This window comes from Genypterus blacodes, unplaced genomic scaffold (assembly GCF_046128005.1).
Source record: "Genypterus blacodes isolate CSIRO-AG114 ecotype Tasmania unplaced genomic scaffold, CSIRO-AGI_Gbla_v1 ptg000036l_1, whole genome shotgun sequence".
Lineage (NCBI taxonomy): Eukaryota > Metazoa > Chordata > Actinopteri > Ophidiiformes > Ophidiidae > Genypterus > Genypterus blacodes.
Window position 1 is genome coordinate 992,456 of NW_027466849.1, and position 26,707 is coordinate 1,019,162.

Sequence of the window (26,707 nt, forward strand, 5' to 3'; positions counted from 1 at the left end):
TGTGTGTGGTGATTTTAGGAAGACTGGTCATAGGTTTCCGGTATTTGCTCTTTATGTTAAGTCACCACACTACTGTCGTGTGAGATGGAACATTTTTCACGATGTTTTCCACCAAATTATTTCCACCACTACTTTGACTTTGAATTCGTTCAGTGATTCTTGCTTTTAGATCATTTTAAATGTAAATGTATTGACAATTGAACCCAACATTTCCTGCAGGTGAATAAAATAAAAACTTTTCCTAAAAATTGTCTCTGCATTTTTCAGGTACCAGATGATTGTTAATCTATAACCCACTCCACTCCCCACTTGGAGTGAACATTGACCATTTTCCTGCAGAGAACCATATGGAGATACTGATACTCCCCTTAGCCGCTTCACACTCGGCTGCAAACTGATTCAGGAACTAGGAATTTCCAAATTGAGAGGAAGTACGAGTAAAAACCCAAACTGAAAAATGAACCCTCATCCTGCACACATGGACAAGGTTCACTCCACTGCTCTGATGGCTACTTTGTCATTTTGCAAACACACTATTTCAAACTGAACAAATCCTTATCATCAGTTGTTGAGATTTTTGCATTTCTAATAGCGTAGCCACAAGATCTTATCAGAGATCATGAGAACAGATAATATGAACACGTCAGTGTCACCATTGCTTCTGTCTTCATCTCAATATCTTGTTTTCAGCAAAAATTACATCAAACCACCAAATGAAGGTGTCAGTGTCATTTCACCTTTAGTGAGCAGACAACATGGCACAAAGGAGGCGCCTGGTTCACAGCACTGTGTGTATGTGCGTGTGTGTGTGTGTCATGGCCAAAACATTTGTGTGCTTCAAAAAGATGCTTCAGTTTTTCCATCCAGACTGGCAGACATTGAAAACAAAAATCACTTTTACTTCTTTATGCCACTTCTTTAAACTTCTATCCATTCTTCTAACCCCCCACCCCCTACACCAAAAAACTTCCATCCAGGTCCCGTTTCCATTTATGAAAGCAGACACCCTCTAGCTGGGCCGCACAAAGCTGCTTGGGGCCTCTGAGGGTTTCACTGAGTCAAAGCCCTTTTTTACCCAACAGACATACAGACGCAGGCAGCATTTCCTCCGATGAAACCAGGCTTGGCTTTCACATGTTTACTCCAGACAGCCGGTGCAGCTGCTGACCTTGGCCTATGTCAGCCTCATGTTAAAGGTCTGAGGTCTTGTTCTTGTGTTCCCTGTCAGGTATTAGGAGTTTTGTGTTTGGGTTTAGCTGGGGTCATCACGGTCATCGTTCCCTCAGGGCCCAACTCACAAGGGTTTCACTCCAAAGGACAATACCTTGTTTAGTGAGTTCAGTGAAAACAGAACCAGACAGAAAGTTTTAAATCACTGACACGGTTTGTTATTTCCCAACATGCAAATTTAATGAACAAATCACTGATCTAGAAGTTCTCAGCACTTTTGTAGGTGTAGTGATTAGGTTTGTCCTGAGAGTGGCACTAGAGATGATGACTTGTCGAAAGTTGGCATTTGTTCTGAGCAGAGCTCGCATGTCAAATACAACAATGGTTCATCCTTCAGGGACCATAATATGTGTTCAGTAAAGTTTGTGGCAACCTGCTAATAGATTTTTATATTATATTATATGGTACAAGGAAATATTTTAACCTGATGGAGGCATCAAAAGGTTGGGCTAAAAAAAAGAAAGAAAAAAGGCATCCTCTGAAGACCATGAACATCTGGAGTGGATACTGTAGTTGTTGACGAACTGTATTTGATAGCCATGAGAAGAGTTAAGCTTTTCTTCATTTCATTGCATCTCTTTGGTGCACTTCACTATATGTAAAGCAGACTACATCATAGTTGATAACTGAAGTTTTGGTTTAAACAACACTAAGGATCAACTGATCCTAAATGAATTTCAATTCCCCCTGCTGCTGTGATGCTCTACTGATCACACGAGGGCGCTGCTGTCCTCGTGCCTGTTCTGTCGCAAAGATTCATCAGGTTTGGGTGCATATTTTACATTTTCGGTCAGAATTAGCTGTTTTAGTTATTATTATTTCTCTTCTATAACCATTTTTACTCTCTTCAGTCAGCTTCCAGCTCGCCCCGCCCCCTGTGCCCCTCTCGGCATTTTTTATGCTAATGAGCAGGTGCACCGCTTCTTGAGGTGCTGCGCGTGCCGCTCGGGATCAGGCGGATGGAGCAGCGCGTGGAGCAGCGGAGGCTCTTCACCAGGTGATGCTGTCCAAACCCGACTGATGCGGATCCGCGGAGTACGAATGGATCCTTATTTAAGCTGGAGGAGGCTTTGTCACTCATTAGCGTTATGTTTTATCCTTATTTATCAAGGTGAGTCGCCTCCCGCCGTCAGTTTATAATTCTCGGATTCAAACTGTGAAAATTCAGAGAAAAAACGTGTTCTTTATTGAGTAACAAATTCAATATTAGCTGCTACACGAGGAGCTGAAAACGTACGCTGCCCCAACCGTTTTTAACTGTTTAAATTCTTGATTTGGCTCGTACGGGCTTGACATCTATTGTTATTTATCTATGTATTCATGCGTTTGTTTGTGTCTTTGATTTCAGTGCGACTATCCCGGGGAATTGACCAAGTGAACATTTCTCATTGGGATGAATTTAATAAGTGAGTTACCTTTCTTATAATACCTGCTCATTGTCCTGGACTCATGTAATGAATGCTTCAGATAATATATACTTATTTTATTTACATGTTGTTCGACCTGTTCAATTTATAACTTCTCATTTTATAGGTCAATACTTGTTTGTAGTTGTCGAATTATTAATATTATTATTTTTAGAATTATTATTATTATGATGAGTAGTTGGTTGGTTGTTGGTTAGTTATGTTCCTGGTTGGTGGGTTTCATGGTGTTGGGGGAAATCTCCAGCAGGAACAAACCTCTCCTTGTTCTCTCTGTCCCAGCAGCGGGAGCAGCAGGATAAAGCTGCAGAAATGGGACACCGCTTCCCAGGGAGGGCAGGTAGGCAGCCACATTGATCATTAATGCTGATGGAGCTACTTCAGGTGGCAGACACGCATCGCACACAGCTCCAAAAATCAGCAGCTCTCACCCAAAACACAGACAGACACAATAGATCAGAGCAAGCATACTGGCAGTGTGTCCAGGATAATGTCTTATCTCGCTCAGTATTTTGTTTATAGATATATACTGTCAGTGTATATGCAGTACAAACTAGACGGCACAAATATATACACACTTGGTCGGCACATACACATGTACAGAACATAGTGTATGTACTGTATGTGTGCCTGTGTTCAGTTCTAAAACTGAAAATGCTGCCACTTTTTTAGTTTTAGATTATTTATGTTTGAATTATTGTTACATTTATGGCTTATTGCAATATATTGGAATTTGTGCTGATTGATTTGAAATCTAGGAAATCTGATTTTGAATCAGGAGATCTGTGTATTTGTTGAGAATAGGTAACATCGAAAATAATGATCTTCATGTTATGGTAGGACTGTAATAGTCTTTTAAAAGAAGTGCCCTGCCATTAAGTGGATACGGTGATACATACGATCAAATTTGATTTCATATCCATTGAACAATGACAATCATAAGTGCCTGGCTTTTACACAGGGTGTGAGCCCACAGTAACAATGCCATGTGGTGACATTTGTTCCACAGAAACATGTCAGGTCCCAGCAGGGATATATTGTCTCGCTCTTCCCCTATCAGAGCTTTCATTAGCCTGAATGTGGTTGTTGCTTTTGTCTTGTTTCCCCGTGGCACAGGGAGGCGTGAGAATCTTAACTATATGTCATGCTAAACAACAAAGCTATTAGTTGTACACGTCACCCTCTGTCTTCTCCCAGGAAACAACAAGGTCACATCTCAGGCTATAAGTTTGTCAATGGGTCATCCCGACATACGTGGTGATTGTATTCACACATTGTTCTCATCTCCCATAGGATGAGTGATTAATAATTCATAGATACCCCCCCCCCCCCCAACCACACACACGCACACACCCTTACCAGCTGCTTTATTGTGGCTTTTTGAGATGAAAGCCGAGGTTTGAGAGCTCAGGTATCCATCAGCGCGCATGGACGAGGTTTGACTAATTTGGTTCATAAACAAGGATATCTTTATTTTGTTTAACATCTTAACACAAAACAGACAATGTTACTTGTTATGTAAATGTTATCTCTCTTTTATTAACAACAAGGTGCTGCCCAGGTGTTGCACTGGGTGAAAACACAACAATAAAACTGGATAGCAGATCTGTGTGGTACATTTTTAAATTTGTAATAAATCCTTTTCAATGTAGATCAAAAGTAGTATTACTATAATTACTTGTCCATACGCTCTCTTTCCAGATCCTGACACTCATTACTAGAAACTGAAATGAAATGAAAGGGACAAAAAAACTCACACACAGGAAGTGCAGGGTAGATTTGGGGGGCGGGGGTGTGTCCCTGTATGGGAGTCATTAATGAAGCCTGGATGACAGCTCTTTTCTCTCAGGCCTCTCTCTTTCCCAGGCTCTTGCCTTTCCACCCTCACCGGTCTGGATGCTCGTTTGGCACCGACCACAGTAATTCTGGGAAGAATTTCACCCCAACAAAACACAGGATTATGAAACTTTAGGACATCTCACGAGAATCCAAATTGTATTAATCAGTCACCTGTGAGCTAAGCTTGATCTCGTTTTAGTTTGATTGTTTACTAAATTCTTGGAACCTCAGTGCAATTATTACAAATTAGGCTGTGTTTTGTCATTTTGTTTAGTTTTCTGAAACTCTAACTCATATGTAAATGATCTCTTGGTGATTTAACATATTTGCTTAGAGTCTTTGAAAACAATCTTAGGCATGATGATGTTTTGCTTGTATGAGTGAAAAGTGGATGTTTGTCTGCTTGAAGGACCTTCAGACAGCAGCAGCTTCATTAGAAAACAACACTGCATCCTTGAGCCCGGACAACATGTCCAACCTGACCTCCATCAGCTCACAGAGGACAGCAAACTCCACACAAACCCTCAGCTCTGACCAATCAGCAGCCCCCACTGCATCATCCAGCAAGTCAGTAGGTAACATAGCATCCGTCAGTCAATCATTGACTACCAGAGGATCAGCCAAACAATCCTCGGCTCCACACAGCCAATCCCAAGCCAGGCCATCACCCAACAGCACAGCACCACTCAGCCAATCAGCAGTCAGGACACCATCATCTGTCCAGTCAAAAATCAAGACAACAACAGCCAGTCAATCACAAGGCAACACAGCATCATCACGCCATTCATCAGCCAGCCAATCACCAAAGAGCAGTGCCCCGGTCAACCAATCCACAGGCAGCACAGCACCAACCAGCGAATCACCCACCAGAACACAATCTTTCAGCCAATCATCAACTAGGACACCGCCAGCTAGCCAATCAACAACCAAGACAGCACCAGTCAGCCCATCACTAATCCAGACATCACCAGCCAGTCAATCACCACATACCACAGCTCCAGCCAGGACTTTATTTGACCAAATACCAGCCAGCACAACTTCATCCAACCAATCATCCAGCCAACCATCTGTCCAATCAGCATCCAACAATACACTCTCCAACCAATCTCCAAACAGCACTAGACCATCAAATCAGTCAGTATCCAGTAGTGCACCACTCCGATCTGATGAATCAACAGCCAGCAGCACATCATCAAGTCAGTCATCATCTCGCCAAACTCCAACTAACCAATCAGCTGTTACCACACTGCCAGCCAATCCATCCCTGTCTATCCAAGCACCCCCCGGCCAACCACCAACCACTTTAAAACCAGCCAATCTTTCTTCCACCCAATCAAAACCAAGACAAGAATCATCATCCAGCTCCATATCTCCAAACCAATCACAAACAGATTTAACACCATCAGAGGAATCGCTGAACAGCTCAGGATGGTCCCAACAGTCATGGTCCAGCTCAGGCGCACCAGAAGGCTCAGCTGGTGGACCCCCTTTTGCAGAACAGCATCCAGTCAATGCTTCATCCCTGTCCAGACACCTGAAGGGCAGACTGAGGCCATGGATCCGCAGAGGCACAGGTGGGTTTCATACACACACATTCATACAACCTAGTTTTTAGCTTTTCTTAATTTCTCTTATTCAATAGAAGGAGAACAATGCAGAGAGTGGACTCTGGAATGACACATGTTTATGTAACAACAGGAGGCGTATTTGTTAAGAAATAACCTTGTCATCTGATGGAAACATACACTTACATGCTTTTTCTTCCCTGGTCCCTGTGGCTGCTGGGGCCTAAAGCAGGACCTTATCTTTGCCTGGTGGTAAGGATTAGACTTGGAGTGTCTTCTTTACAAATTTACAGTATCTTGATTGTATCTAGATCACGTTGAGATGGATTTCAGTTCACACCTGATATCAGAATGGGTCTCAAATGCTTTTCTCATGATCGGATTTGCTTCCCAGCTTACATTTGATTTTATCTGTGGGAAACCTCAACTGCTGCCAAACAGAAAAGATGTATAGAATTGCACTCAGCAATACAAATTGGAGAAGAGAAAAACCCAGGAGGGGTTTTACTAGGTTCACTTTTTAGCTGTCCCCTGGTGATCTGGGCTGTTCTGTATGATCTGCATGCCCCCCCATATGTATATGTTATAAGTTCAATATCTAATGTATAACCATTGGTATCGTGCCACTCACACTTGCTCTTCTGGACCAAAACAAAAAACCTGCAGAATAAGCAGTGGGGATGGAACACTGGTCCAAGTCTGGGGCTGTAACAGAGCAGGACATCTGATTGTAATCGTCCTATTTATCCAAATTAAATTCTTGAACCCTCGTCAAACCACAGTTCTCTTTACCCTTTTTTTTTGTTGGTGTAAAGCATCGCAGACCTGTTTGCTCTTATCATCACCCAGGATTTCCAGTTGAAGAAGTCTAAAGTTTTCAAACAGTTGCCTCTTGATGCCATTTTGAGCGTGCACAGTTGCTAAATGTGGCTTTCAACGTAGCAACAAGTGAACCCTCTGTTTGGCTTTGAGCAGAGGGAAAGAGCTTGTATCTGAGTGATCACCACTGCCCCACCCCCTCAGGTGCTGTATGCTCACTGCCCCTCTGTAGGTCGTGGCTGACTGGACAGACACGCTGTAAGCTCACTGACCAGATGGTGTTACTGCTGCATGAGGAGCCATAGTTTGGTGTTCGGCGATGCATTCAGCGACCAGAACATTTGTTAGCGCCCATCTGAAGGCAAACAGATGGTGACATTTGACCTGTACATGCTCAGATTAATTGAGGGAGTCGTCTGTATCAGGGCTCCTTAACCCCACAGAGTTGAAAGTTGAAAGATTTTGGTTTCCTGAGAATTGGAATCAAACAAACAATTTGATATTGCGTACTAGTAAGACCGCATCTTCTTTCTTATTGGAAATCTACCATAGCTCCATCCAGTACTCTAAGATGTGATGTCATTTCTAAAACTAGAAAGAATTAGATGGGTAGCAAGAAATTAAGGAATGACAATACGCTTTCCACTCACGGACAACCATGTCTCAGTTTCTCTGAGCCTTTCCCTTTTCATGTGGAAAGTATTGTCATGTCTGTGTGTTTCTATTATTGTGCTAAATGTATTCCCATGTTTTCGATGTGAGCGATCAACAGTGCAACAGTTGATGTTCTTCTCTCAGCAGATGGCTGTACGTTTCCCTGCCTGAATGGAGGTCAGTGTGTTCAGTCTGAGTCATGTGACTGCAGCTTATATCAGGCCACTGGACAAAGGTGTCAGACAGGTAAACTAGCTCAAAGGTAAACCATCTGCATTTAATGTTTTTGAATGAATGAGCCATCGCCTTAATCTACAGCAGGGGTGGGGAACCTTTTTCCTATCGCGGGCAATTTTAATTGCCGCTGCGATTGAACACAAAACTTTTGTTGACGGGGGGGTGCTCCGAAATTTGCGGTGCGATTGAACACACAACTCTTTGGCTCGGTGGGGAACCTCCGGCCCTGATCTACAGCTTTATAGAAGCTGAAGATTGAAGACAGTGTACTGAAATGAAAAAAGCAAAATTGGTTTAGAAGTCAGTAATCGGATGTTCTAGAAAGGCCAGGTCAAAGTTCTGAACTAAGCCCAATAGATAACTGGGGGCATGACATTAATCCATCAGGTTCATGCAAGAAGTCAGAGAAATTTGGATGAGGGATCATCGCAAATTCCTTTGAACTTTTGTACAAGTCTGACAAGCAGCTACAGGATAGTTTTGGTGGAGGTCCGTGCTACTGAAGGAGATTCTTCTAGTTATTAAATACGCAATTCACTTACTTTTACCACGCTGGCATGGGAATAAGACACTATATTCAATACAGGCATGCAAAGTACAATTATTGGTGGTTTACTAGTAAGGAGTTTCCTGATGGTGAGGATTTTTTAATTTTTCCTCTTCCACACTGATGGGAAATCCTCTCATATAAACACCTGTTTCCCTGTTTCCACTGATCAGTTCCAAATACTGGCTTTGAGAGGGAGATGACATGCAGGACGTGGGGTCAATACAACTTCGAGACCTTCGATGGCCTCTATTATTACTTTCCTGGTCGATGCTCTTACACTCTGCTGAGGGACTGTGAAGAAACCACCCAGGCCAGCATTGTTGTCCAGGTTTGTTCAAATGCATGAACAGGAGAAAATGCAGATTCATCTCTTCCCACAATGTCTGGGTTCATTCCTGCTTCAAGTGATTAGGATGAGGGAAGAGGAAAGTGTTTGGACTGAGAGGCGTCTTTCTCCCAAAATCTCTCCCCGGTCTGACTTCTGCCAGGTTCATTCCTAGCCTCAGGAAAAGCTTTAATGATTGAAAAGCAATCTGGTTATTAGGGTCAATTGCCATTAAATGCAGCAATTACCCACAATGCCTCGATAGCTTCCACAACAGACCTCGGCTTTGTTACGCTTAAATGGCAGGAGTTACTAAATGCCTACACAGGAAAGAAAAAATTAAACATGAAAGATCCTCATGCATTCTTCATTTATCATGGTTTTAAGTAAGAAATACAAACAATTAAAAAATGAAAAGCACACTTCTGGCAAGGATGCCAAAAGAATTTTTCCCTTTCCAAATAATTCCCACAGCTCCTTTCCATGTGTTTGGTCATAATTGTGTTGTATGATGCAAATAAATAACCTGTCAGTCAAAAAAGAGTTGTCCCAGATTGATATAGGTGTGATGTTTTGATTTGACTCTTCAGGTCCACAATGACCCAAACTGTGGCTCTACCCCTTACACCTGTCAGCGATCCGTCAGTGTCTTCCTGCCGTCACAGGGTGAAGTCCGACTGCACGCCGCTGATGTAACCTTCAAAGGTCAAAGGTCAGTGGTGGATAAATATGAAAGATGTTTTTTTCTGGTTCTTATCATATGTTTATACGTGTTTATATCTATATCATATGTTCATATGATAAGAATACCAATAGATCAATATCATCAATATGAAATATCTTCAAATTCTGAGTACTTCTTGGTGTTGGGATCATGATGGATTCACTGTCTTCATCCTCAGTCTGCAGCTGCCTCATCACATCCATGACGTGCGGCTGGAGCAAATCTCTCAGTACGTGCTGGTAACGCAGCAGCATGGCTTCACGCTGGCCTGGGACGGACAAAGTGGCTCTGTCTACATCAAACTCAGCCCAGAGTTTGTGGGAAGAACCTGTGGCCTGTGTGGGAACTTCAACGCCGATGTCCAAGATGACCTGAAAACCAGCTATGGTGAGATCAGCTGGATGAACATGAGGTGTGAGAGAATGTGTCCGACAATAAAACGAGACAAAATGTAACTACATGCAAATGCTGGTGTAAGCACATCTAGGCAAGGATGTCCATCACCATAGAGACCCGGGTTTGCTTCCCAGTATTGGTACCTCCAACTTGACTGTGAAATTTGATGTTAATTGGATAAAATATGCAAAAACACCAATTGTTGTTTTGATGACTACTGTGTGTCTCCTTCCCCAGGTGTGCTGACTCATGATTTAGAAATGTTTGGGAATAGCTGGTTGGAGGCTGAGCCGCATCAGGTCCAGTGTCCCAATGTGCCGCCTGGTTTCCTTTCGCCGTGTGCTTCAGTCAATGCTCACCTCCTGCTGGTAAGGAACAGGGCACATTTGTAATTTGTGTTACGCCCTGACATTGAATTAAACTGAAATGATGTCATTGATTAGTCAGATTCTGATTTTGTGTTATTCTATTTAAAATGTATTTTTCCTCATCAAAGCAATCAATTAACTTGCTTTGGATAACTTCAGATCAAACAACAACAAATCAACTATAAATATAATAAAGAACCAAACATTAAAATCACAACACAAGCCTGAAAAAGAATATTCAATGGTGGACAACACATTAAACACAAATAACATTAAGTACAACTCACTGATAAATAGATCAGTTACTATACACTTGAAATAATACACATAACAAGTAATATAACATCATAATTAGTTTTTATACTTTGAAATATTGATAATTGTTTAATATTCAGGGAGATGCTGTGTGTTTGTGTTTTGTGGTGTCAGAAAGTGGAGGAGGTGTGTGCCATGCTGCTGGAGGCGCCGTTTCATAGCTGTCACGATTTCGTCAGCCCGCTGTCCTACATGGCCAGCTGCTCCAACGACCTGTGCAAGTAAGAGCAACACATTCACATTATATTTACCCATCAGCTCATGAACAAAGTTTGTAGAATAATCGCCATCAGTTACCTGTTTTGAAGCCCAAAAAGCTGTAAAACAATGATGAACATTGACATTTCTATCTAGGCAAAAGAACCGGATCTATGACTTTTTACGGACAGTTTATTATACACAGTAATACAGTGTCAGCATGCCAAATGCAATGGTATAGCTTGTTAAATAGATTCAGTGATTTCAGAAATTTCTATGGACATTTGATACATTTCTGTGCCATGAGAAATTAATACTAGTGTCACTCATGAATTTAGGCTGATCACAGTTGCTCTAACTTAGCAGCCACATTTTGAGTCTAAAAGGAGCTGTTATTTGCGAGTAAAAATACTGCTCCCTCACCTATGTCCAGTAATGTGCAGGCTGTGACAAATGTCAGTAACATTAGCTGCAGCAGTTTTGGGACTAGACATTTTAGAGACTCTTTATTTGTCACAGTAACCGGCAATTGGCAACAAATCTGCCTTATCAGATGATTCTCACTGACTTAGAACATTAGTGAATAGCTCTAGACCCAGACCACAACAGCCTTTTCATCTGTAGCTCTTCGTTTCTGAACTGTTTTGGATTTGCACACTAACAGAGAAATGTCCACCACGACGCTGGTTGTTTTTTTATATCTTTAAGAGTTCGATCAGTTCAGTTAGCTGGCTCTTAAGCCACGCCTCTCTTGGCTCTATTCAAAGAGTCCTTCTCTGTTTGTTCCTCTATTGAAGGTCGGGTCCCAATGGTGATGTGGTATGCCAGGTGTTCAGTGAGTACGCCCGGGCCTGTGCCCATGCTGACCACCCATTGCACGACTGGAGGCGGCACATTCCTCGCTGTGGTATGTCTCCTCCGAGCCACTAGTCACAAATATGGACCAACCAATGGTTTGCAGGTTTTCAGACCAACCAAACTCAAAACCTGCACGTTCTCAACAAGGAGGTGCCAATCAGAGAATTCAGCTGGTTGTTTGTTTGACTCTTGGCCCTCCATGGCACACAGTTTGAGAATCCCTCGCAGACAGTCTGCAGTCAGTATGTGGGCTTTGCTTTGCACTGATGACACATGCATAATGTTTGTTTGTATTTTCGAGATCTCATTTTTACATTTATTAACTGCTTTTGAGAACCCATGTAATGAGCTGACTTTTTTCTGCTCATATAACCTTCAAGTACTCCCTTCATGATCTTCCTTTATAACCTTCATGTACTTCATATACTGAATCAGATATTGCTTCCATTTTTCTCTCTCTCTCTCTGTAAATACAATAAAGTCATGTATGGTGGCCACATATTGGTAGGAGGTGGTCGGCCCCCTCCCTTGTGTCTCCCTCTGATAACACTAGCGGTATGTGGAACAGCAGCATTTGTGTTGTGGGCTGTCCGAGGTAGCCTTATCCTGTACATGTTTCTCAGTGCTTTCAGCTTTAGGTAAATTTACCTCGAAAGGTCCTATTAGGTTACCAAGTTTTGACGTCTTGTTTAATGTTCATTATTGTGACCAGAGGTGCCGTGTCCTGCGGGGCTGCAGTACAGGGAATGCATCAGCTGCTGCCCAGCATCCTGCAACCTGGAGCGGACTTGCATTGACAGCAAACTGGCCTGCCTGGATGGATGCTACTGCCCTGAAGGTTAGTTTCTGTCATTAGGCTGAGATTGCTGTGTCGGCTTTGTTTCAATTTTTTTTTCAAATTTTTCTGTTTATTATCAAAGTAGACCTGTTGTTGTTTTTTAAAACCCCAACTATATGTTTTTAGTAATTTCTATTGATAGTACAATCATGCCTTCTATTATTGGGTGAATTTGCATTATTTTGTTGTTATTGCCATCTTTGTTGTTTCTGCTCACCTGCAAATTTGCAAAGACAAACAAAAGACTAATTCTACTGCTCATATTGATCTGATAGTACTTCACTTGCTGAAACTATCAACCAAACAATCAAATTCTTCTCTAATGTCCATAAACCTACAAGAAGACTGGACCTATAATACCGCTATCTAAAATAGAGTGTATATTGTTTCTGCTGAGTTCAAAATTGTCATATTTTTATTGACTATTGGCTTTTTTAACACATTTATTTGTTCAGTTCGGTCTTTATGAATTTTCGTTCCAAACCAACCCCACTGGATAAGATTCCTTTTGGTGTCTCTGCTGTTGTCTCCCTCAGGCCTGATCTATGAAGACGGGGCGTGTGTGATGCCCTCTGACTGTCCCTGTGAGTACCATGGCATGTTTTACCTGTCCGGACAGATGCTGCAGGAGGAGTGCAACAACTGGTGAGTTGCTGTCAATATCGGCATCATTTTAAGCAGTTTGTAGATAAAGCCACTAAATATCAGTATTTGATCCCTCGTTTCCAGAATATTAATATCAGTATTATTAATTTTTAGGAGGCCACGAGGCGATCACACATAAAATGTAATCATCCTTTTCCTGCATACTCCATATCGTTCTTGTTAATAATCTCAGATGTAACCACCTGGGTTCTTTGTGTCCAGTTTCAGTCATTGATCCTGCTGATTAGCTCAGTCTTTCATGCGCTCAGAGCCACCTGCGGACTTTTGTGCTTTCTGTTTCAGCACATGTGTGGGTGGAGTGTGGAACTGCACTGACTACAGCTGCCCAGGTTTGTCCTTTCCCTTAGTAAGGTGAAATATGCGTAGTTCTAAGTAGTACCAATAACTGAAATGGAACTTTTGTTGGAAATGGAAATTTTTATTCAGGGAAGGATCACATCTGACTCACATGAGTCACATTAAGCTCTATGGGGCAGAAAGTAGGGAAGCTATTTAAAAAGAAAGCAAAGACAATGGAAGGCTCCTAGTAAGGGACCAGAGGACAGTTTGATTAAAAGAGGCGCAAAACTCCCAATATCAAGATTGGATACAACAATAAGTGGATCACAGCAGTGTTTGAAGTGTATCAGAGGTCCCCTGGTTTGTGGTCTGACAACGTACTGTCCCTCATGTTTATTTGTGTAGTCAGTAATTGTGTAAGACAAAGGGGTTGGTCCCAGGAAGAGACCTAATCAAGCACAAAGGAGGATTCTAATTATGAAGCAAAGAGAGAAAGAAAATGTTTCTTTTTAGACACAAGAAAGAAAGAAGCAACAGTGCAGGAAATGTGACCATGAAAATCTCCCTCCATATTTGCTTTTGAAGTGATCTTGATCAAAGCATGTCACCCACATTTCTTCAATGGTGCTTCCAAGTTTCCACCAGTAGAAGACTGTGAATGTGATTGAATGTTGAAAGAAAGAAACCAGAACTGAAAACAAAACTGTGCTCCGTTCTCTCCTCAGCTGAGTGCTCGGTGACAGGTGACATGTATTTCCAGTCCTTTGATGGACGGATGTACACATTCCGAGCAACATGTCACTATGTCCTCGCCAAGAGTCGCACCTCAGGGAAGTTCACAGTCACTATCCAGAACGCCCCCTGTGGAGCTGTGAGTTCTCCTTTATCTGCCTTCATCTTATTGACATTTCTTTTCATTGAAACTTTTTTTTTTGGTTTCTTTTTATGCCTTTGAAACTAAGTGCCTTTACAATGTACTGTGGTGCAAAAAATACTGAAATCCACAAAATACTTAAGTCTGGTATTCAAGATGTTATGAAAGTATATGTTAAATAATTTCTTATCATATATAGTGTTGCAATGGGTGGCTATGACTATATCATGTCCCAGCCCTAATCATTTATTGGCATGCAGCTAAATTTAATGTTTAAGTTTAGGTGCAGGCCAATCCATGCACCCACCACTGTCGCATGGATTTACTTGCTTTCAAATCATTTGAAGAAGGACTAGCAAAGGAACAACAGAAGTAAAGTAGAAAATAAAGAAATGAAGAAATGAGACAACGAGCAAAAGATGGATAGACATTTTTAACCTGTTACATATATTGAAATGCAATGAAGGAAAGTACAAAGTCACACACAATTATTCAAGTTAAGTACCAGTATGTAATAAATATATCATATATATATAAGTGCAGTACTTGAGTAAAGTGCTTTTCATCTCTGACAGCTTGAAACATTTGTGCACTTCAGCCTGTATTCTCCTGGTTCTGGCTCAGTTTACGAGTTGATGCATTTTGCCTGTCATGTAGATCATATCGTATTTTAAGTGTTTAATAATGGCTGCTGAGTCCAAGTGGTTTTGTCTAAGAGATTGCACTGCTTCTCTGCAATGATCACAGATGAAAGCCTTCGGGAAACGTCCACATCAGACTCAGACAGATAATGGACATGAAAAGCGTCAAAAGACTGAGAACTTCTTTTCCTCTGCCCCGCCTCTGTCTGAGCTTCCAATTTCCCAGCAGCCTTTGAGTAAACGGGGGGATTGGGGTTGGATATAAGATGTCCCACACATCAGAGCAGAGGCTCGAGACCTCTAACAGCCAACTGAACAGGATTACCTTATCTGGCCTGACTGACAGAGCTGTACAGCTTTGTAGTTAGAGAGGTGAAGAGAGGTGCTGTGTGTGTGTGTGTGTGTGTGTGCAAGGGGGGGAGTTGGACAGAGAGAAGGCTTTGCAAAAACACGAGGTGAATGATGGGAAGGGTAAAAGGATGAGGGGAGGGAGAGGTGGGCGCTAAAACCTCCCGGCAATGGAGCTCAGCCACTTATGAAAGAGACGATTCATCGAGGCAGATCGCTTACTGTCAGCACGCTCAGACTTCCAAACTTAAGAAGAATTTTACAGTAGCACAGGTGGAAAGTAGAGTACATTTAATACACATAATAGTCACTAAATGATAAAAGACAATGAATGCCAATGATTCTGTGACCCATGCGACTAAACGTATGACACAGTTTGCTGTATGTCTGGATATTTAAAGGAACATTATGTTTTCACCTCTCCCCTTCCCTGTTTCCCTCCCTCTCCTTCCATGATTTCCCTCCCATTGTCTATATGTGAATCATGTCTGACTTTTTTTTTATCAATTCATCTTGTCTCAATTTCAGAATTTGGATGGGGCTTGCATCCAATCAGTTAGCCTGCTCATTGATGAGGATCCCAGGACAGAGATCACACTGAGCCATGTTGGTGAGGTCTTCATGGCTGGACAGTACCGCATCTCCCTGCCTTATTCTGACGGTAATCTTATCTGTTCTCTCATCACCACACTTCATTGTTCACATCCAATGTCAATCTTCTTTCAGCACTCTGAATGGCCTGGCAGAGATGGATTGAATGACAGCTGTGCTATTGAATGCAGACTTTCTACTGTGCTGGGCCAGCACATGCATTGTGTTGTACAAAATGTCGTCCCTCTGAGTATTATTCTCTTTTGTTGATGGTGTTTTCATCACTTCAGTGTTCTCGTGCTCATTTTAACAGCCTTTTGTAGGTATTGTGATCAGATATCTTGTTACCTTAATATAAAATATCTCTTTTAAATCACCTTGTTACACTTTAACAAATAGCTACTAGGGGTGTTGTTTTGAATCCTGACTCTTAGTAGTTTGTGTCGTGTTTCTTATTGCTATGGAGCATATCTGCTGAAGGCTCCTAGACTTTGTGATTTTGGTTGCAGTTTGCAATTGTTAGAGAATCAGTGATGCACTCTTTCAACTCAAAATGGTGGTCAGAGATCACCGTATGAGACAGTCTGAATTTCTGATAATATCATAAATTTAAGGCTTAATCTCTCAACTTGACCGAATGAACTCCCACCATCTGAATGTCTTCCCACCTCATCTTTCCCAGATGTCTTCCACATCCAGGAGCTGTCGTCCATGTTCCTGCAGGTGAAGACGACGCTCGGCCTGCGCCTGCAGTACAACTGGAAAGAGTTTCGTCTGTACCTTCAGGCTGATGAGATGTGGAGGGATGACACTGTCGGGCTGTGCGGAACCTTCAATGGCAACATTCAGGATGACTTTCTGTAAGTGGGTCCTGGCTGACCGTTGACCCCTTCCATGCCCTTTGTTAAGACCCCTCCCTTCTCCATCAGGGATAAGAAGAAAGCGCATACTCCTGTTTCAGACGCGAGTGAGCGAGGTGATGGTGAACTGGTCTCTCTCTCTCTCTCTCTCTCTCCCTGTAATGCACACTGAGCGGGTGGCTTGGCATCAAAAGCCTTGCTCTCTGATCAGCTCTTTTAGACGCGACAGATGACTGCCCAACTGGACACACTGTTTCAACAACGAATTTACTGTTAGTGGAATAGGAGCTGCACTGTACAGCATCTTAATGGCCATCCTTAAAGGGCGGATGTTGTCTAACAGCTGTAAATGGATATACATCACAGTTGGTGTCTGTAGTTAGTGTTGCTGCTCGATGGAAATGTGCAAATCAACGCATCCCATGGATCTGAAATCTGAAGTGCATACACGACTTCGATGCCAGTTTCATCTGTGTCGATGTTCTGACACATTAAACTAAGCCAAGCGCAAAGAAGCAGCAAAAGCAGCAAAATGTGTCATATTCACAGTGGTAGCTGTAAGGAACCTGAGCCGAGCTGATGCACTCCATTTAGTGATTCCAGCTAGGTGATGGAACTCAATCTCCATTTTGGTGACTACACTGTGGACAAAAGAATCTTTGATGAGCAACAGATTTTTTTATGTTGTTGTAATATGTCATGGCCCTCTGTGTTCCAGATCGCCATCGGGTATGATAGAAAGCACACCCACGCTCTTTGGGAATGCCTGGAAAGTCTCATCAGCCTGTTCATCCAACCTGAGTCCGCCTCAGCTGGACCCTTGTGACACACACCAGCAGGCTGGTCAGTTCTCGCTTTCTCCTCCTGTTACTTTTGTGATGACTTTGATCAGGCTGAGTTTGAGGGAACAAGAAGGACATTCACAATATTTTTTTGTGCTGCTGTTCAGTGTCTTCAAATTGAGCTCATTCTAACATTTTGAGTTTTCAAAGTATGTCAGGTGACTCTCAAGTAAGGCTGATTCAGGTTACATTTTGTCAGCACTACCCTCATTATTTACCATCATGTTGCAATAAAGCTCTTCTCTATTGAAAGACTAAATACTTGTAAAACAACATCTAATAGAACTGCATATGTGACTAGACCTAGACTACCTATGTTGAACGCACTTATTGGAAGTCGCTTTGGATAAAAGCGTCTGCTAAATGACCGTAATGTAATGTAATGTAACCTAGACCTGGTCACACCTGTCTAATGCTGGCAGATATGCAGTAGATATCCTCTTGTCATGATCGATAACAAGGTGTCAATGTGCTGCTTCACCCTGCTTAGCCTCCTACTCTACAGAGATGTGTGACATACTGAATCAAGAGCTGTTCTCTGCCTGTCACGAGTACCTCAGCCCGACACCCTTCCACCAGCAGTGCCGCTCAGACACCTGCAAATGTGGGACACCGTGCCTCTGCTCCGCGCTGGCTCACTATGCCCGTCACTGCCGGAGATTCTCCATCATTATTGACTTCCGATCTTACATACCCGACTGTGGTGAGTATGGCGTATTTACATTGCATTCTATGCAGTCCGTCACCATCACTGTTAAACGACAGCTGGATGTCAAGAATGATGACGTCTTGAAAGCAGAGGCAGATTTTATTGTACGTTGTTGCTTGAGTAAAGATACATTGCAGCAATTAGTTGTTTACCATAATGCCCTTACAGCTAAATATAAATGTGTAAAATTGTGTTTCGACGCATCCACAATGAATTTGGAAGACATTTTAATATCAATCAATCACAGTTTTAATAACATCAGTTTTACAGTGCATGGTGAAGTTTTGCAGTGAAAATGTGATGTTGGTACTTACCTCCTGTCTTATAGAAAAACAAGGTATTGTAATATTCTAAGATCGTTGCTCAGATTGTGTCTTTAATGCTGCAGCGGTCACGTGTCCCACCACCATGCAATACGGTACCTGTGTGTCATCCTGCCAGCGTCGATGCTCTGCCCTCTCTGTCCCACAGCACTGTGGGGAGGAGTGTGAGGAGGGCTGTGTCTGCCCTGACGGCTCCTTCTACAACCTCCGAACACACACCTGTGTGCATAGGTAAGATTGGCTCGGGGTGCATTGCATCTGGGGCCCTGAACATTTTAAAGAAATATAAATTCATCTTTATTTGTGGAGTACATTTAGCCAACAATTGTGAATGAGAAGCTACAATACTAGCTCAAACACCTTTTACTGTGTTTAGTCAATTAAGTTTGTTTGCTGATGTGTGTTGGCTGGTGGGAATCACTTTGAAGCTGCTTAAACAGCCAAAGACTGTATCTCACAACTCTGTCGGCTGGAGTAGCTCCAAACAAATCCTCTCAAAGTGATATTTGTATCTGCTCAGAAGTTTAGGTCAGCCTTTAAGTGGACAGCCTTGTATCTTTCTTGGAGATGTTATAGAGCCAACAGACCTCAGTAATTGTGCTCTCCTTTTCGGCTCGCTCTGCCCTAGAAGACATGCAGCTTAATTCCTCTTAAATGTCCCAGGTTGTAACATCCTAGTGCAGTGCAGTGCCTTACTTACCATGTACTAGAGTTACATCAAGGAATTCACTGTGAAACCCCCCTTTCATTCCCACTCGGGCTGTGGACGACACAGGTATCTGATAACCAGTGAGAAAGAATTTGTAGTACAGAGAGCGATGTGTGGCGCTGGCCTATATGTTACAAAGGCTTTCAGCCTCTGCTAAACACACTTTAGATTTAACCAAAGAGTTGGTTTTACATTAACAATTTCATTGATAGGGATGATTAATTTTTTATGAAGAAGTTTTGGGTATTGATTCTTTGGCTTTGGTCTTGAGTTGTTTAAGAAACATCGTGCTGGTAGTATTACTTCATATATCAATGATTGAAAGTAATGCTCTGCTCATCACAGAGTATAATGCTGCTATACTTTACTGAAACAAAGTAGTACTCTGGGCTGTGGACTTATTTGTGCCATAATCAAACAATTAATTACATCATATAACATATATATGTTGAATCATAAATGGGGTTGAAATGGAGGAAGCAGACCACAGCAATTGTATTTCTGTTTATATTAAATGAAATACAAGTGGTATTATATTTATTGAAGCACAAGTGTGGATTTTGATTAATCACATGCACACCAGAGGTCTGAATTGTTCTGACAGTATGCACTATGTGTGTGTGTGTGTGTGTGTGTGTGTGTGTGTTTTGCACGTTTTTCAGGAACGAGTGTCCGTGCAGTTTCCTTGGGGCAGAATATGACCCAGGAGATGTGATCATGACATCAGCAGGTGTTCAGTAAGATCTTCCTCTCCATCTCTGTCTTCCTTTTTGTAATGCTAAATGCTTAATCATTGCCCAAATAAATATTCATGTCCATATTTCACTGGAAGCCTTAGTAATATAAATGCTGTTAAATGAATAGGACTATGAATGTGCTCAGTAAATCTCATGGCAACCCAACCCAACAAAAATGTTTTCTATGAGCAAATAGTAGCGAGCTTGCTCATTATGCTCATGTTCGACCAATTGACTGTATTAGAGAACAGGAGATGGAAATGTTTCCAGCATAAAAACCTGAAAATCATCTGGTGGAAAACAGAAAGGGAACACAATTTCCTCCCACGATTGTTGTACTTTATTTCATGTATTTTTCCTGTGTAATTTCTGCATGGAGCTGCATTGTTTAACCCCGCTCTATGTTCCTCTTTAGGCTCTGTCTAAATGGTAAACTGCTGTCCCAAACTACACACAGTGGTAAGTCACTTTTCAGTTTTTTTGTTGTTTTTGTTGAAATGATATCCAGAGGACAGCTGCTTTTTTTCACATCACATATTTAATGTACTGTAGCGTTTGTGTAAATCTACTAACAATCATGTATTCATGCTTCAGGGGAATTCAATGGGTTAAGGTAAAATGGCACTCTGGGTTTAAATTGGTTTTCTATTGGCACTGTGGAGAGAAAGATGGGTATTTTAACTCATGCAGCGTAAGCAATTGTGAGCTGTTATAGACACATAAACATATCAATCATTACCTTATCAGAACCTTAGTGAAATCTTCGGTGGTCAATCCAAAATGGTGGTGTTGAGCTTATTAAGAGATACAACCAATCTAGGGACAATGCTGGTGGACTGTCAGAGCAGGATTGATTTATACAGGCCTCATCCATTTGCACCTAACCACATTTCCTTCATGCTGAACAGGAGGCAGTGGCACAGGCGAAGCGTCTCTTAGTGCATTTCTAGTTTAAGGTTGTGAAGAACTGAGCTCCTCATATTGTACTTTGTTCTGGCAGACAGGTTGTGTCCAGTGGGTCAACTATATCAGAACTGCTCTGAGGGGGATTCGGGCCTCCTAACAGGAAGGGGCATGGCTTGTGGAGGTACCTGTGAGTCCTACCTGCTCAATCTCACCTGCTCCGCACACGAGCCCTGTGTGCCTGGATGCGTTTGTCCTGCTGGGTGAGTAACTCCTCATTAAAAACATCATTTGGTTTTGTATCCTGTATGTCATTTTGTCAGACTGTAGTGGTCCTCCTCACCTGTCAGGCATGAAGGTGCAGCAGGTAAACACAGTGACTATGCCTTGATAAATAAAGCTTAAGAAATGAGTACATAGACTTAGTGAAACCTAAAGCTGTGAGTCAGGATGAGGTCAGGCTGATGGCTGGTTAAAGGCTCTCTGGAAATGTCTGAGCATTGGCACAGAAACCAGGGATAATCATCTGACTGACCGCCCTCCCACCACTGCAGGAGGGCAGCGTTTGGTCAGACATTAGAAAATCCCCCAACCTGATGAAGCTTCATTTTGGCACTGTGCCTTATAAAGTTGAATCAGGATCCTGCCTGCCCTCGCTGTGAGCCCAGTCATCAGCTCACTTCATCTCTTCCTCTTGTTGAACATTTAGTGTTATCCGGCAAACAGCTTGAGCAGAATGCAGTAGTCAGTGCTTAATTTGTGACCATCACTCATTCACCAGTCCAATATATACCATCTGATGAAGTAGTTGTTTGGAGTCAGCTGTCATTAAAACCATACAAGGCTTGACTAATTATGGATTATGAATAATTAATTCCTAATTAGGAACCTAGCCCAAAATGAAGGAAGGTCTCGATAAATTTTAGTGGCAGTTATCAACTTTCTCACAATTTCCTCCATCAGAGCTCAGTGATTCTTGCCCCCAAGGCTTATTGGGGGCCAGAAGTAGGTTTAACAAAATTGACAAGACACATGGAAACACAGGCAGAAGTGAAAACAGAAAATCAGCAAGCAAAATCAGTTTTGGACTATCATCTTATCAGGTTGACAAACTGTGAATTGACAAATCGGAGCTCAGTTTCTGCTAAAAATGATAGTAGGAGTTTAAACTCGGTATGTGACATGAAGATGTAGGACTTGGAATTCCTCTGTCTGGTCAGAAACTTTATTTTATGGAAACCAAACCAAACCATGACACCTAGGATGCTTTGAGAGCAGTTTTTTCTCATTACTGTCACCAGTTCAGTACTGCGAGCAGCCATATTTGATGATGAGTCTTCAGTTTCCATTTATGGGACAGAAAAGTCCTTCAAAAGAAGCAGACGTTGTGGACAGACATGATGGAGTAGATTACTGTCATCTGATCCATGTAATCTGTTCTGGCTTGTTGGACTCAAAGAGGGTTAAGTGGGTTTATTGTGTGACATTAACCAAGAGTCATCCTGATTATGCTAAGAACAGGGAGGGGTTAACTAAAACACATTCTAGCTTATGACACATTTGTAAGTCTCTCTACAGCTCATATGACTGTTTGATGGGTAAAAGGGGCTCTGTGTTTGGACCTTTGAGGCATGGAATATGTACTAATGCATACTGTTATACTACTATACTTTATAAGAAGTCATTTAATTACTTTGATAAATTTAATTCTGTTAGAATCTAACAGAATTTTTAATACGTCAGTGGATCTAACAGTCATCTAACAGTTAGATGACTATCATGGAAACTGGATGCCCCCCCCCCAGAAATCTAAATCCACTGCAATCAACCTGTGATGGGACATAATTAGCTGAAGTGGTGACAGCAGAATCCATTGTCTTTTCATTCACAATGGCACCTTGTTTATGATCGAGAAGTTTAACATTCATTCTTTCCTCTTTCTGCCACAATGCTCTAGGCTAAAACATAAAAAAAGACTTATTCAAGACTCCACTGATTGAATTGAAAAAATAAGAATTACTCTCAGTTACGTGACGCCATAACAGACTTCTTTTACTACTTTTTAGATAATGCAAGAGTGCAGTGTCACCATTAACCTAACTGGAATGAGCAAAGGTTAATTTCCCGATGTTGGATTACTTCATCATATAGTCAATTTTGAAGAAAGCAATCAGATTAATTTCTATTCAAGATAATAATTTCACCCCATCAAATAAGATCAAGAGGACTGGATGTCTCACCAATCCAGAGTCTGACTTGCCATCCGACTTACACATACTCTCAAAAAAATTAAATCAAACTGCAACATCATGTTTATGAGCATTCATTCATAATCTGCACGTACATCAAGAGAATAAATCCTTTTGGATTCTTTGATCAAGTAATTGATACAGCGGCTTGGCAGGCAGATAGAGGAAACTGTTAACACCGTTTTATCTGGGCTGTAACTCTACTCAGATGAACCTGAGGTTTGTGGTGGGACCTTTCAGTATGTCATAGCATTGTCTGCAGTGGATGAAGCCGAAGCATGGATATTACAAGATACTTATCAGCTGCGTCTCTCAGAGTGGAAAGCAAATGAAGGGGGTCCACACAAAGACTTTGTCTCTGAGAATCCTAATTGTCTGGTTTCTCATGTACCTAACAAGTCTTAGTGCATCATTCATCCAAAGATGCTCGCCCCGAAACGCTCTCATTTCCTGACATAGTTCTGCTTTTAATTTTGCCTGGTTTTGGCTTTGTCTTTATTTGTCTTTGCCTGCTTAGCCTAGGACGTTCAGTGTATCAATTTTATCCCTCGCTACAAATGATTGTTAATTTACTACTTTATAGTGTCTTGTTAGGTGATATTGCGGAATAATACTTTTAATCTGAATTAGTCTATACTGAGCTGTTAGGGTTTTGGGAGAATCATCAACACAGTCTGCTGAATTAACCCTCTGCACTGAAGTTTAGTTTATCACAGTAAATTAACAGCTGAGCAACAATCACTTTTACCAAGATCCATTACTGAACAGAGATCAGGTGTGTGTTCAATGTGAAAATATTTTCCATCAACTGAAATGATTATTTTCGCCTGGTTGAATTGCAAGTATCAGCCTGATCACGCTCAGCATTTGGTGTCGCAACGAGTCTTAAAAGTAACATGACTTCAATTTGTTATGAGAAGATTTCCAGCAAGAGAAACTAAATCCATATCTCTGTCCATAATCCCTGGTGGATGATGGTACAAATGTGGCCAGATTACATTCTCATTACTACACTGAACTTCTTTTGTTAGCGCTGTGACCCATTTTCATGACTTGGTCCTGTATTTATTTCCGTCAATCTGGTTCTGTCACATAGGTCACGTATGCATCACTCAAATGTTGATCTCAATCACATACTTCAAGACATTGATATCTTATCCGTGAATATTCTGTACATGTTTGCTCCCAGCTTGCTGAAACATGGAGATGAGTGCTTCCTGCCTGCATCCTGCCCCTGTCTGTGGAAAGGAAAGGAATACTATCCTGGCGACAGAGTGTCATCTCCCTGCCACCAGTGGTATGTCTGTAGAAATGTACCTTTTCCATGTTTTAAAGATAAGCTAACTACTTTATCTGCTTTTTGCATATATTCAAAGGATTTTATATGTCAATATTCCTTCCTTCAGTCGATCTTTTTCTTTTATTGTTTCGTGGCAGTCTAATTTGTTTTACCCTAACCACACATTTGCAAACAATATCTGGCAAAGTTAAGACACATCTCCAACAGAGTCCTCATTTTTCAAACTCACATTTTGCCAGAAGTGATAAATCCTGAGGTTATCTTCAGCGAAAGTGGCCACTTGATATCCATAATTCCCTGTTATCATGGGGCAGAAAAGGGCCCGATGAACAGAGCCGGCCCTTGTTTGACTCTTTGATTCCCCCAGCTTCAGACTCTTCATCGCTGTTGAAAGGAAACACTCTCCCAGTGATCTCACTCATTCTCGCATCCTATCATTTCTTCTTCAATCCATAGCCAGGGATGAAGACATGGATGACAGCTTAATAGCGCAATGAGTGGTGATTCAACATTTAGCAATTCCCTGGTCACTTTTTTGCCAGCAGTGAGGCCTCCCAACAAAAGGAGGCCATTATCTGTGTAAACTCCCCTTGAATTAAGTGGGAACAAGTTGACGCCAAATCGCTCTGGTTGCTTTGTAGTGTTTGCCAGCATGGGACGTTCCAGTGTGTGTTTCGGCCATGTCCATCCATGTGCACAGCCTACGGTGATCGCCACTACAGAACATTTGATGGTGTGCTGTTTGACTATGTTGGTGCGTGCAAAGTCTATCTTGTAAAGGTACAGTAATTAATTTTGTTAATTTTAGCACATTATTTAGAAATAGTCTCTTCATCATTTTCTTCTTCTTCATTATTTACCATCATTAATTCCCAGCTGTGGCTTCTGCATTTTTGGAAAAATGTCAATATTCCAAAAGTTTAGACTTCTTTTTTTTAAAGGGTAAGCTGTCTGTGCTTAATGTCCCTCACAGAGCAGTGCTGATCTGATGCTCAGTGTGACGGCAGAGAACTTTGACTGTTTTGACAGTGGAGTCATCTGTAGAAAATCTCTGCTCATAAACATTGGAAGATCTCTTATAGCATTTGATGATGATTCTGGAAAACCGGTAAGTACATTTTTTTCTTTTTTAGAAACACATTCAGCTAAAATCCTCATTAAATCTTAGTACTCTAGGTATTTTGTGCTGTGTGAAAATAGGTTTTCTGTACCACCTTCTACTGATTTTGGAAAATCTTATCCTAAGAAATAACAGCAATCACCACAGGGGAGTGTCCCAGAATCAGTGTCAATCATGAATCTGGCGCACCTGAGTGGAAGCTGAGCTGAGGTGCATTAGATCAGGGGGGGGGGGAATTACTCTTTGATCCCCTCCACTTTTTTTGCTTTTGAATATTACACTAATATTTCAAAGAGTCAAAGCTTATAAAAAGTTATTTATGTAAATTGCATATTTGTGCAATTTGGAAAATTGAGACAAGTTAATGAATGGTAAACATGGTATGATGCTATAATAGCTGCTAGGTCGTCTTGCTAATGTTAACTATTCACTCTGTGTGATGTTTCTAAACTACAAGCTAAGGATGGGAACATTATACTGTATATTATGTGCTCAGACCCCCCTTTTGCCTCTGCTATTGCCATAACTGCTCCAATAAATAATTGCCCTAATAAATCAGTATTGACACCCCTAAAACACATAAGGTTTTTTCAACATTGTTTATTATTCGTGACTTGACGGATAATCATCGATCATCAATTGCCATTTTTGCTTGCTATTTTTCTACAAACAATACAAGTGAACAAATCTTTACAGTTCAGCTCTTGAGTTGACCAATGAATGACAAATTCTGTGAAAAGTAACATAATGAATAGGACTTAAGATTCCAGATTGTTGATGAATGTTTTAAAAACTTAATAATAAATATTGAAAATATTTACATGTGGTCAAATAACCATGTCTCATCCAGAACCCATCCAGTGTGATTGACAAGAAGCAGAGGATGCTCATCTGGCCGGCTGGCTTCTTCACGGTGGTTCATTTCCCTGTGGAAGAAGTCACCATCCTGTGGGACCGAAAGACCACTGTCCACATCCAGGTTGGACCTCGCTGGCAGGTAGGACGCTGCTCCTTGATACAAATTTTTCTTCAAGTTCCCATCCGCTCTGTCCTCTCTCTGCTGATTTCAGCTTCTCCAATGTAAGGATTGATTGCAGACATTTTACATGCGTGCTTCAAAATGGCTCACTCAAAAAAAGCACTTACTTTAACAACATTGATCTACTTCTGATTTTATCAATATGTACTCTTAGTCATCTAATACCCACAAAGGCAG

General features: G+C 41.5%; 1 protein-coding gene across 1 annotated transcript in view; it reads left to right on the forward strand.

Moving 5' to 3' along the window:
- The first annotated feature begins 4,920 nt into the window (after positions 1–4,920).
- otog (otogelin) overlaps positions 4,921–26,707 on the forward strand; it is a 42,128-nt gene continuing 20,341 nt past the window's right edge. The window contains exons 1-24 of the mRNA XM_076147044.1: positions 4,921–6,067; positions 7,679–7,777; positions 8,489–8,646; positions 9,234–9,355; positions 9,546–9,754; positions 10,001–10,131; positions 10,561–10,667; positions 11,442–11,551; positions 12,215–12,340; positions 12,877–12,985; positions 13,289–13,335; positions 14,011–14,156; positions 15,677–15,809; positions 16,422–16,599; positions 17,318–17,442; positions 17,932–18,144; positions 18,539–18,704; positions 19,845–19,919; positions 20,335–20,378; positions 20,920–21,085; positions 24,261–24,368; positions 25,013–25,151; positions 25,345–25,479; positions 26,342–26,488. Coding sequence (XP_076003159.1) covers positions 4,963–6,067; positions 7,679–7,777; positions 8,489–8,646; positions 9,234–9,355; positions 9,546–9,754; positions 10,001–10,131; positions 10,561–10,667; positions 11,442–11,551; positions 12,215–12,340; positions 12,877–12,985; positions 13,289–13,335; positions 14,011–14,156; positions 15,677–15,809; positions 16,422–16,599; positions 17,318–17,442; positions 17,932–18,144; positions 18,539–18,704; positions 19,845–19,919; positions 20,335–20,378; positions 20,920–21,085; positions 24,261–24,368; positions 25,013–25,151; positions 25,345–25,479; positions 26,342–26,488 — 4,098 coding nt within the window. The 5' untranslated portion in view covers positions 4,921–4,962. The remainder of the gene's footprint in view (positions 6,068–7,678; positions 7,778–8,488; positions 8,647–9,233; positions 9,356–9,545; positions 9,755–10,000; positions 10,132–10,560; positions 10,668–11,441; positions 11,552–12,214; positions 12,341–12,876; positions 12,986–13,288; positions 13,336–14,010; positions 14,157–15,676; positions 15,810–16,421; positions 16,600–17,317; positions 17,443–17,931; positions 18,145–18,538; positions 18,705–19,844; positions 19,920–20,334; positions 20,379–20,919; positions 21,086–24,260; positions 24,369–25,012; positions 25,152–25,344; positions 25,480–26,341; positions 26,489–26,707) is intronic.